The sequence below is a fragment of the Vicia villosa genome, unplaced genomic scaffold (assembly GCF_029867415.1).
Source record: "Vicia villosa cultivar HV-30 ecotype Madison, WI unplaced genomic scaffold, Vvil1.0 ctg.006118F_1_1, whole genome shotgun sequence".
NCBI lineage: Eukaryota > Viridiplantae > Streptophyta > Magnoliopsida > Fabales > Fabaceae > Vicia > Vicia villosa.
The window spans coordinates 35,122-47,447 of record NW_026706730.1 but is presented as its reverse complement, the minus strand read 5'-3'; the positions used below and the strand labels follow the sequence as shown (position 1 = coordinate 47,447).

Sequence of the window (12,326 nt, the reverse complement as noted above, 5' to 3'; positions counted from 1 at the left end):
GAAAGACCTAATCTACTATTTTTAGTCATTTTTTGAAGTTGTAAAGAAAACATAAAAAAACTAGTGAAAAAAAGAAGGATTTTGGTCCTAGAAGGGTTTGAACCCACGCCCTTGCTCTTACCACTCAAAACAACAACCACTCAACCAACACGCGTGTAGTGACTAAGAAGTGCATTTAGTTCATTAAATATGAAACTTAGTTAACCTGGAAAAGTGCAAAAATAAAACAAAATTCTGGGGCGAGGGGGATTCGAACCCCAGACTTAGAGGTCATGAGCGCTTTAGGGGGAGAGTGGTAACCAAGTGTGCTAAAACGATGTAGTCGTTTAGAACACGCCTACCATTAAACTTAAAATAAAACAAGTTTCAAAAATGATTTTCCACTTCATCTTCAACCTTCAGCAGCAACGATGAACAACAATAATATTACCATGGCTCCAAATTCAAACTTTGTCAAATCTCCATCAATTTTAACAATTTAAGATTCTAAATTGATCAGCAAAATGCCACGAATTCAACCATATACTTAACACACATTTATTCAACTTTGAACGCATGAATTTCTGAAAAATTACTAATAACCCTAAAAATTCAAACTTAAATTAAATGATCAATTTTAATAATCAAACCCTAAAAGCTTAGGGCTTTTATTCCCTACATGATTTCAAACAGAATGGCAACAAGTTTCAATCAAAACAATGCTCAAATCAATATGCACGAATTTAAGAAAGGTACCTCTGAAAATGAGCTCGAGGGGAGCAATTCAATGGACCTGGGAATGCCTCAAGTGTTCAGAAAGCTTCTATGAACCTCAGGGAAGCTTTTAGGATGCTTAAAACTCCTTGATTGTACCTGCAACTACAAACTTGAATCCCACTTGAAACTGAAAAAAGTTATGGTGAGTTAGCTATGGAGATGATGTTCCAGTTGCAAAACAGAAGTTTAGATAGCTTCTATATTATGCTTAAAAGCTATCAAACTCAAAAGGCCTCAAAACGCACGAGTAAAACTTGATTTCCAAACTTTGGTTCAAAGAGACTTTTTTGTGAAATTTTGAATGTTGATTTTCTGTTTTAGGTGTTTGAAAAGTGTTTGGATGTTATGGATAGCTTCCAAATGATAAATAGAAGCTGTTTGACAGGTTGTTTTGGTTTGAAAGTGTTTGGTTTAAGTTTTGGCTAGTTATGAGCTTAAAGAAAGCTTTAAAGGAGGTTAAAAAGTGATTTTCGGTTTGGAAGTGTTTGAAAGGCTAAGAGAGGTATGGACAACTTCTAATTGATGTTTAGAAGTTGTTCAAACTCTTGTTTAACACCCAGAACTTGTAGAACAAGAATTCACTATAAAAGTGAAAAGAAGAGAAAATAGAGAATTTCAAATGACTATGGACTTGGAGAATTCTGGTGTAATTGATCAAGGGAGTGATGCCCTCTATTTATAGGCAAGATTTAGGGTTTGTGAAGGGAAAAATCTCAGAGATTTGAAGATATCTACAACTTTCAGTGGTAAAAAATTGGGGTACAACATCTGTGCAACGTTAGTCACCGGCTGTTGCCCGTGCAATTGCAATCAGTTTGGTTATAATGGATTAAGTCTTTGTGCTCAAGGAGAAATCACCTTGGGAGGGTGGACTGGATTAGCTTGAGAGTTTTTCAAGTGAACCAGGATATATCTGGTGTTCATATATTTATTAATGTTTAATGTTTTCCTGTTATCAGAAGCTCAAAGAAGTCTTTACTTTCTAAGAAGGCAAACTGCTTCTGAGAAATGATAAGCTTATGATAAGTGAGAGCTTATAGCTTATGATAAATAGCAACCTCTTAAGCTTCCGCGCGAGAGTTTTAAAACGAAAGGGAAATTATTGAAAACCCAATTCAAACCCCCCTTTCTTGTGTTTTTCTCCACCTTCAGCTTGAAGCTCCATTTGAATATTAGAGGCTGAGTCAACATTGCACTCAAGTCTTTTTAGGACATCAAAGGCTGAGATAATTTTGGCGCTGAGGTTCTATACGAATATTAGTTCTGCTTCAATATAATCTGAATTGCGTCTCCTTTACTATCTATATAACTTGGTCAGAACCTAGTTACATACCAACTTAATGATCCTGCACACTTAAGCAAATGTTAGTATACGATATTGTTCTTTAAGTACTTTGTTATCATCAAAGTCCAAGAAGTATGAATAGATTCTGTTCAAACACTATTGTCATAAATAACCAATTGATTGTCATAATCGTGTTTTTAACTTCATATTTTTTTTCAAGTTTTCTTTTCTTACAATCTTTTGTCATAGTAAACAATAGATTGTCATGTTGCCTCTACCTAAACAATTTTTCAAAATCAAACTTGCAACAATCGATTGTACCCCTATATCAATCGATTGTCACACGTTCATTTTTGAATTTTTTAACGTTGCGACGAAGGCAACAAACGATTGCCTGCATAAACCAATTGATTGTCATTAAAGCATTAAGAATTGTTATAAAACTTTAACACACCTTTTTATTACCTATTTTCATGGAATCCATTCCCTAATCATGGCAACATATTTTTATCTTTTTCTGAAGCTTTACCATGATTTTTCAAAAGGTATCTTGTGTCATATAAATAGTAGTAAGTTTCACATTCAAACTCACATCTTTCATTATCAATTTTTCTACCTAAACTTTCAAAACAATTAAAAAAATTTATGTATAAATTTTTACATTAAAGAGAAAGTTTCTTGAGCACGTATTGTATTGAATTGTTATATTGTAAAGGGAAGAAATTGTTGAAATTTTGTTGTGTTATCAAAATTCACTTGTATTCAAATTTACTAAATATTTGTTGACGGTAACAGGGAATTAGGGCTTTTATATATATATATATATATATATATATATATATATATATATATATATATATATATATATATATATATATATATATATATATATATATATATATAAGATAAAAAAAATTATAGTTATTCTATAATCGCATAGACAAACACAATTGGCCAAATTACATTAATAAATATTAATCGTATTCATTATCTTTTACTTTTATTTATCATTAATCTTTTATATTAGTGGTCGTTCTAACAATAATTTTATTTGAAATATATCAAACATTAAACAAACAAACATTTTTTTATTTAATCTTTTATATTAATGGTCGTTCTAACAATATTTATTTGAAATATATCAAACATTAAACAAACAAACGTTTTTTTTAATTGATCTTTGATTTGTCATCATTGAAAAAAGAAATTGAGGTAGTAGTGAGTAGCCTCACTAGACGGGAGTTACATATGATCTATCCCTCTCGTTTCACCCAATATAATTATGTTGCAATAAAAGTGTAAACCAAACATTGTCATAAATGAGTGACACCAAGTTGGAGGGTGAATTTAATTTGAGCAAATCAGTTATAACAAAAAGGTTATAAATTGAGAATACAATCATTTCAAACAAGAGACAAAAAATGGCTTCTTCCTTTTAGAAGAAGAGAGACAAGATAATCATTTAGAAGAAGATTAAGAACTTCTTTATTTGGATATGGCATCTATTGAAGAACTTCCTGATTCAACACGCCTAGCTAAAGATGAATATGTATGTTATCTTCATCTTTGTTAAAATTTATTTATTTTTTATTTATTGTTGAAAATGTTAGCTATTTCTTCATAATCAAAATCATATTAAGTTTAATTAATTTATTGTTAAAACCCTCTATTCTAGTTAAGTTTTTTTATAAATTATTTATCAACCAAAAGCTGATTTAAAAAAAAAAAAAAGTATACATATTTACACTCATTTTCATTAGACTTTTCAATCTATTTTCATGATTAAATAATAACTATCTAAAACAGTGCAAGTCCTAGTATTTTATTTCATAGTGATGATAGTTGCAAATTTGTAGAAGTTTTAGGTAGAAATGTTTTTTTTTTTTGAAAGATGGCTGTGATATTTTGAATAATATGTGTTAGGTCAAAATATTTCAATATATGAATAATATGTGTTTTAAGACGTGAAAATGATTGATTGCTTAAAAAAAATTGATTATGACATGAATCAACTTATTTGTCTTTCTGAATTTATTCCCTTATTGACATGTTCTTGAAGCATTTTATGAATACTTACCCTACTTCTTTGTTATTTTACCATGGATTGTAAATTTGTAATATAAACATAATTTTAATTTCATTCAATTTAATTTCATAATCATATTTTACAATTTAATCCATTGTTTTTGAACACTTGTGAAGGAAAAAGAGATTCCTTCATCAGATGAAATGATAGAGAGAAGCTTAGGAACATTTGGATGGGTAGAATTTGTGCAATGCATTCTCGTATCATTCGCGATGTTCTTCGATGCACAACAAGCATTCATAACGATTTACACCGATGATTATCCGACATGGCATTGCACAAATTCAACATTATGCAATTCGAATTCGGACATCTGCAAGATTCCGAAATCTTCATGGGCATGGGATGGACCATCACAAAAAACAATCATATCTCAATTCCATCTTGAGTGTGCAAGTGACTTCATCATAGGTTTACCTCAATCTTCATTCTTCATTGGTTGTCTTATTGGTACTTTTGCTTTGGCAACTTTGGCTGATACATCACTTGGAAGAAAAAACATGTTGATTCTCTCTTGTTTATCGATGTCGGTAGCCTCGATCGTCATTGTGTTTTCCACCAATGTTTGGATTTACTCGGGTTTCAAATTCCTCATCGGATTCTGGCGTGCGTCAATTGGAACATGTGTTCTTGTTTTGTTAACGGAGAAAGTTAGTACGGAATGGAGGTTCACCGTTGGAATTGTTGAATATTTTTGCTTCACGTTAGGGTACATGTCTTTACCCGGTGTAGCTTATATTTTTCGATTTTCTTCGTGGAAAAATATTTATATTTGGACATCGATTCCGGCTATAATTTACTCAGTTGTTGGTTATTTTTTTGTTACCGAGTCCCCAAGGTGGCTTCTAATGCAAGGAAGAAATCAAGAAGCTATTGCAATGCTTAAAGGGATGACTTCACAAGAAAATGAGGATTTAACCGCGAGTTTATTGCTAAGCGCACCCCCTAAACAGAAGGCTTCGGTTTTTCAACTTTACTCGTCAATTACAACGTTGTTTGAGAGAAGATGGGCTTTGAAAAGAATGCTTGCAATTATGGTGCTTGGTATTGGAATTGGAATAGTTTATTTTGGTATGCCATTAGCCGTTGGAAATTTAGGATTCGACATTTACTTAGCCGTTGTGTTCAACGCCTTAATGGAAATACCATCTTGCGTCGCTACTTATTTCTTAGAGAATCGACAAAGAAAGCCGTCAATTCTCTCATTTTCTCTAGCGAGTGGCATTAGTTGTGTTTTGTGCGTTGTTGCTGGTTCAAGATTACAAGGACTCAAAGTAGGGTTAGCGTTGATATCGTTTTTCAGCGCTTGCACGGCTTATAATGTGTTTCTAATTTACATCATAGAGCTATTTCCGACGAGTGTGAGGAACACGACGACGTCGTTGGTGAGACAAGCAATTGTTTTTGGCAACATTTTCAGTCCTTTTTTGATATCTGCCGGAAGAAAAAATGATGCATTCTCTTATGGTGTGTTTGGTGTTGTTATCATATTGTCTTGTGTTACTTTGCTTGGTTTGCCTGAAACCAAAGGACTAGCACTTTGTGATACCATGGATCAACAAGAGAGAAAAGAAAAAAGCTATGTAATGTGATATTTGTAATAGGGTATGTTTTTATTATGCTTAGGTTCGTTTAATTTGTTGTATTGTGTTGAAGCTTTCTTTTGTCTTAGGTTTTTATGTAAGAGCCTATGATCTTAACTTTTTAAGTCAACGAATATTAATAAATAAACTGTCTTGTGAAATAAAACATGGTTTTTAGTTTTGCTTTGTATGTCATGAGTTGAAAATAATTTAAATCAGCATAATGAATGAGTCTTGATCCATAACACTATACTCTAAATGAATTGTTTTTTATATATCAAATATTTTTTCCGCCTAATTACATAGATTAACTCATGAAAAAATTACAATAGACAATAAAGTTTTTCTTTAAAAAAATTAACATTGATGCGTACTGATTTCTAACCTTAAAATATAAAAATAATTTGAACACAAGCATCAAAATACATATTATTTAAATCATTTTTTCACTCTTTTACTTGTATGTGTGAGCACAAATCCTTTTTATTTGACATTCTATTATTTTGTAGACTCAAATTAATATATTATTGATAATTATAATTGAACTCACATTTTAAAAATATTAAAAACAAAAAAACACTCACAATAAATAGGTTATTATTTTGTTGTTAATATTTGCAAAAGATAATGATATGAATAATGAAATTAAAGAATTACGAGTGCGTTTAATTTATAAAATAAAAAATATTAAAGAGAACGGTACAGATTTCTATGAATTTGCATTTTTTTTCTTCCGATCTTTATGTATGATAGTGAGATAAATAATAAATATGATATATAATTTTTAAAGGATAATAGTTAGATATTTTTCAAATTGAATACAGATATTTTTCAAACAGCAGACAGGAAAATAAATACAATAGTACTATGTTACTTTTTTTTTTTTTTTTATAAGCAAGGAATAATATATAACGAGTACTAGGGGTACTCGAACCCGCTTACAAAAATAGAACAAAAAGTTCGGAACAAGGAAATTACTAGCCAACTGAAATCAACCTTAAGTAAAATAACGGATTTTTACAAAAGTCGTAGAAATAGTACTATGTTACTCGGAGACCCCTACATAAACCCTACTCCATAACATTTTTATGCATAATTCTTTCATAAGCACCCTTCTCAATTTGGTAACCTCCATTTGCACGTTGCAGTTATCCATAATAAATGCTTCCTCTTAAAATCATCCTGCTGAGATAAATTTGTCCCAATAATTCATAAATGAGTGAAGACTCATTTTAATCCCTCATCTAAATTATAGAGTTCAGACTAGTCCTTGAAAAAAAAAGTTAATATTAAATCTCTTACACAATTTGACCGAGTCATGTTAGTCCTTCTACTAATTTTTTTTTAAACCAATTTTTTTCTTATTTTTAATCCGTGACTGAACTGCCAATAAAAACTCATTTTAGTCCCTAAAAAAAAATAGTCCAAATTAGATCTTCACTCTTCATAAAATAGCATTTTCTATCTTTTGTTCCTTTAAATTTGATAAACACCTTTGGGGTCTATCTTTGACTATTTGTTAACAATTTAATAAACGGAATTGTTTTCAATATTTTGCTTATGTATTCAAAGAAAAGATAAGGGGTGTTTGACCACAAACGGATCCAGACATTATATATTGGTGTATCTAAACATTAAAAAAATTATGAATTAAATTATATTAAAAAATAATAATATTGTTTAAAACAATAAATTTATAATAAAATTGTCTATGAAATATGAGAGATTAGCAAATATAAAAGTGAGAGAGAAATTTGAGAGATGGTGATAGTGTTTGATAGACTAGACTGGATCGGCCAGTCAAACTCGAAATCAAAAGGGTCATCAGTATGATTTGTTTGCTGAATCGAATAAGCTATTAAACAAGGAGAAATACTTGCATGGACACGAACCTAAACCCATATTTTTACGAACAACCAATGAAAACAGAGAGAGAATTTAAATTTATTTAAATTTTAATTTCGTTTTTAATTGGCATCATGGGGGTGGTTGAGATAAAAGAGGAGAGAGACAATTTTATTTTAAAATTTTAATTAATAAAAAAAATGTGATTGGTTGTGTGTAAGTACATGTGTTATGGTTGTGTCTATGTAAGTATTTTCCTTAATCAAGTGAGAGAAGGTCAGAATCGACCAAAAAGGTAAAAACTGGCGAACCGACAATTTTGGAAAAACGGATGATTAAATGTTTGTTTTTTCTCAGACGAAACGACGTTATTTTAATAATTTTAAAAAAATAAAATTAAAATATAACTAGACTTTGTTCAAAACTTATTTTGAACAACTTTCTCTCTTTAAAATTAAATTTATTAGACAATACACTTATTTTGTTATTTAGTTTATGTTGCAATTAGACTTTGTTCAAAATTTATTTTGATTTGTATTTTATTCTATTTTGTTGTATTTGATGATTAAATTTAAAATTTGAATTTAAAGAAAGAACTTGTAAAATTATGATATTTTGAAATTTGGTAGGTGTCGTGATTGTTTTAGAGATCGAGTTATCTGAATCGACTGATTTAATAACTATATAGTTTTGTTAGAGAGACTGGTTTATTCAATTTAGTTATCTGATTTATTTAACTAAATTATCGAATTTAATCAAGTTTAATAAAGTGGTTCGACCAATGACACAATAATTCGACCAATAAATCAATGACCCACCCTCATCGATTTGATGATCGATCTAATTTTTAAAATATTAGATAGAGAAAATATGATATATAAGCTGAAACATGGATCCGCCCTAGTGTTCCAAACAAAATACAAGAAGCAATTTTATAGACAAAATAAAAAAAAATCCTCAGAGCAATACACAATTCTCCGGCTTAAAACACCAACTAGACCAAAAACACCCTTTGCTAACTAGATTAACGGCAACAAACCATTCCTAAATCACAAATTTAATCATCCCTATCACTACAAAAAAAGTGCAGTTATCCAGGTGAATTTCTGTTGAAGCGGTAAAGCGGCAAGCAACAAAAGTTTTGGAAGTATTTATTTGGAAATTTATCGTGTCCACAGAGATTAGTGCTACTGAACTGCCGTTCGACGGATTCTTAATTCTTGAGTTTGGGTTAAATGGATTTTAAGTAAACAAGGAAAATATAACATATGAACATAAAAAGAATTCATTCTTGATAGAGAATAGCTTATCTGGTTTGAATCTAAACTACTCCTCACAAACTTAGATTTATCACTCCGCTGTACTCAATCTACAATACTTGTCAGAATCACCACATATCCCTCACATCAATGTCCATTTCTGCAACACCGACGAGAGTTCAACTATATTGCTCTTTCGACGATGTCTCAACCGATCGAACAACACAGAGACATTAAACTTAGATATTATGTGGATGTTAACCCCAATCTTATCTCTAGAATCTAAGCTAACAGATATCCCCCTAATCAAGATTTATGATGTCTATTTCTACAACAACACAAATCCAAAGCATTTAAGCAAAAAGATCAAGGAAACACCGATTAAGATTTGTAATGCAAACTTTATACAACAATAGAGTAACAAATATACATAGGTTTAGAGTAAACTTACAAACAAACCCAACAAAAGTGGTTACAAAGAGAAGAGGAAGAGAAGAAAACCAAATCTTTCGCGGTGTCAATCACGAGCAAAGAAGCTTCGACTCCGGATCATCCGATTACAACCTCCAATGGTGTTTTCAAGCTAAATCTACCCAAAAATGACCTAGGATGAGTTGGGGTTCAAAAATACCCAAAACATAACCTAAAAAATCTGATTTTCGCCTATTTATGCAATTTTTCAGTTATGTACAGCGCGCGTCGCGCGCATCGCGCCCACACTGCTGTCATGAAAAAACAGCTTTTAGTAAAAATGACGTAACTTGAGAACCGTAACTCCGATTTGCGTCCGGTTCGAAGCGTTGGAAAGCTTATTCAATTTCCCATCTAACAATGACAACATATCAACCAAATTGGTGATTTATTATTCTTTGGTTTTGAGCTTTATTCGTTGACGAGTTGGTTTCGTTGCTCAAAAACGTGTGTTTGAAGCCGTGTCTTCGACACGTTATTGCTCATGCTCCAAATACGCCTCAATACCTACAAAATGAATAGAAAACTATCAAAAAGTATAAAAGTATATGAAAATACATCTGTTCACAAAGTATACGTATTTATATATACAAAATGGGGTATTATTCAAACGGTATTAACAAAAAGTATCGATAAGTGCAACAAAATATATATACAAAATAAGTACATTTTTGCACTTATCAATTTCACCTCGCAAAAGAAAAAATCACCCAGCAACGCAATAATTGCGGGGTTGACCAAATACCTCACAAAAACATTAGTCGCAACTTATTGTAATGGGAAAAGCACTTCGCAAATAAAATACTATTCCTACAAGACCATGGAGTCCAACAAACAGCTAAACCAAATAACTAATGAAAGTCAAAATGGAACTTATTGAAAAAAATTGGACCAGGTGCTTGAGAAGAGAGAAGGAAAAGATCTTGAATGATCTTGAAAATCCACCTCAAACCAACAACACACATCTCTCCAAGCCTGCTTACCAATTCCTAAGAACCCTTTCTTCCAATTGATCCATGTTGCTAACATCCTTCCACCAAAGAAAAACTCTATTGTTTTTGTTCAAAATAGAACAATCCAACAACTTAGCTTTGATATCGCAATATCTGCAAGAAATTAAATTAGACCACATAGAATCTTTCTCAGACAACAACCTACATTTCCATTTGCTTAGAAGAGTTGAATTGAATCTCACGCAATGTTTGACTTTGAGCCCTCCTTATATCTTTGGCAAGCAAATTTTGTTCCAACTAATTTAATTAATTTTCTTTTTCTCCTCTGATCCGCCTCGAAGAAACACCCTTTGTAACATTATTATATCCTTAATAATAGCTTTAGGGGCCATGTAAAAGAAAATAGATAAATCGGAATGTTAGTTAACACTGCATTTAACAAAGGCACTCTCCCCTTGATTGAGAGATACTTGTTAAGTGGAGATGAAAGTTGTCTTCTTATCTTTGACACAATAGGATTCCAAGAGTCCACCCTTCTTGGATTAATGCCTATTGGGATTCCAAGAAACAAAAAAGGAATAGATTCCACTCCACGCGCAAGAAATGTAGAAGCTGCTTGAATAAAGTCTTGGTTCAAATTGAAGCCATAAATTTTACTCTTGAACATATTCACACAAAGCCTTGAAACCAACTCGAATCACATAAATTTGCCTTATTATAGGGTCTTTTAGACCTAGGTTCTCTCAAAAAGGCCACCGTCCACTTAATTAAGTAGTGGAAAGTTGAATCCCTATTTAGTGAAAAATAATATATATATATATATATTATTTTTGTTTTGGAATTATTGTCAAAAATATTTTGATCAGTAATTTTATGTTTCTTTTATTATTCAATATTTTGATCATTAAGTTCATGTTCCTCTTATTATTCAATATTTTGATCAATAACTTCATGTTCTTGTTAATATTCAATATTTTTATCAGTAGTTTCATGTTCCCAATAGTATTTAATATTTTGATCAGTAATTTAATATTTCCGTTAAAATTAAATATTTTGATCAGTAAGTTTCTCGTTAAAATTCAATATCTCGATCAGTAACTTCATGTTTCCGTTATTATTCAATATTTTGATAAATAACTTCATGTTATCCTTAATATTCAATATTTTTATGAGTAATTTTATGTTTCCGTTAATATTAAAGATTTTTATCTATATTTTATTTTTCTCGTTTTTTATTGTTTTGTATGGTATAATTGTACTCAAATATACATTGAAAACAATATGTATGAATATTTTCTTATGTAGATCTAACCATTCGTGTCCCGTGGCAGTTTTAAAAAAAAATCTTGTAGTCAAATTTATTATTAGAATATGTTTATCAAAGTAACCGACAAAAATATAATATAGGATTCTTTCAAAGTATTAATCAACTAAACTGACTAATCATCTAACACTAATTAAATTATATGCCATGATTAAAAGAGTTATATATGCAAGCAAAATGTTGATTAGGGATGTCAACTTGCCTCCGTTAGCGGGGATCCTCGTAGGGATTCCCCGTTTGGGGCCCCAAAGATGGGGAATTTCCCCCCGCGGGGACGGGGATGGGGAACAAATTCTCCCCGAAGGACTTCGGGGACGGGGGTGGCGTAAATATTCCCCGCCCCGTGGAGTCTCCGCCCCGCCAAAAATAGAATAATGTCCTTAATTTATATATATTATTTTAAATTATTATGCAAGTTTATTTGTCATTTCATATAATTAATCTTATACAGAAATTTAAAATATATATGTATTAATTGTTAGTAAAAGAGTGAGATCTAAATGATTATTTCAAGTTTTTTTTAAGTTTGAAATTTTGGTGGTCATGACACTTAATATCATAGATTAAATATTGTTAAAACAATATATTTATCATAAAGGAATAATTTCTAAATTTCTAGTGGTTAGTTTTTGAAGCTTTTATTGTTAATTTGGTTTAAAATAAAAAATAAAAAAAATCATGTATATGGATCTCCGCATGAATCTTGGGGATCCGTGGGGATCCGCGGGGACGAGGATGGAGGACAAAATCCCCCCGAAGCGGGG

General features: G+C 31.1%; 1 protein-coding gene across 1 annotated transcript; it reads left to right on the top strand.

The window, feature by feature from the left end:
- The first annotated feature begins 3,425 nt into the window (after positions 1-3,425).
- LOC131642923 (organic cation/carnitine transporter 3-like) lies at positions 3,426-5,929 on the top strand. Its single transcript, XM_058913083.1, has 2 exons — positions 3,426-3,590; positions 4,244-5,929. Exons 1-2 carry the CDS (start codon positions 3,537-3,539, stop codon positions 5,717-5,719), a joined length of 1,530 nt encoding a protein of 509 aa, XP_058769066.1. The 5' UTR covers positions 3,426-3,536; the 3' UTR covers positions 5,720-5,929.
- Positions 5,930-12,326: the final 6,397 nt, after the last annotated feature.

Coding starts and splice junctions, on each gene's coding strand:
- LOC131642923 (XM_058913083.1), top strand. CDS start 3,537: ATGGCATCTATTGAAGAACTTCCTGATTCAACACGCCTAGCTAAAGAT. Junction 3,591..4,243: donor GCCTAGCTAAAGATGAATAT/GTATGTTATCTT, acceptor ACACTTGTGAAG/GAAAAAGAGATTCCTTCATC.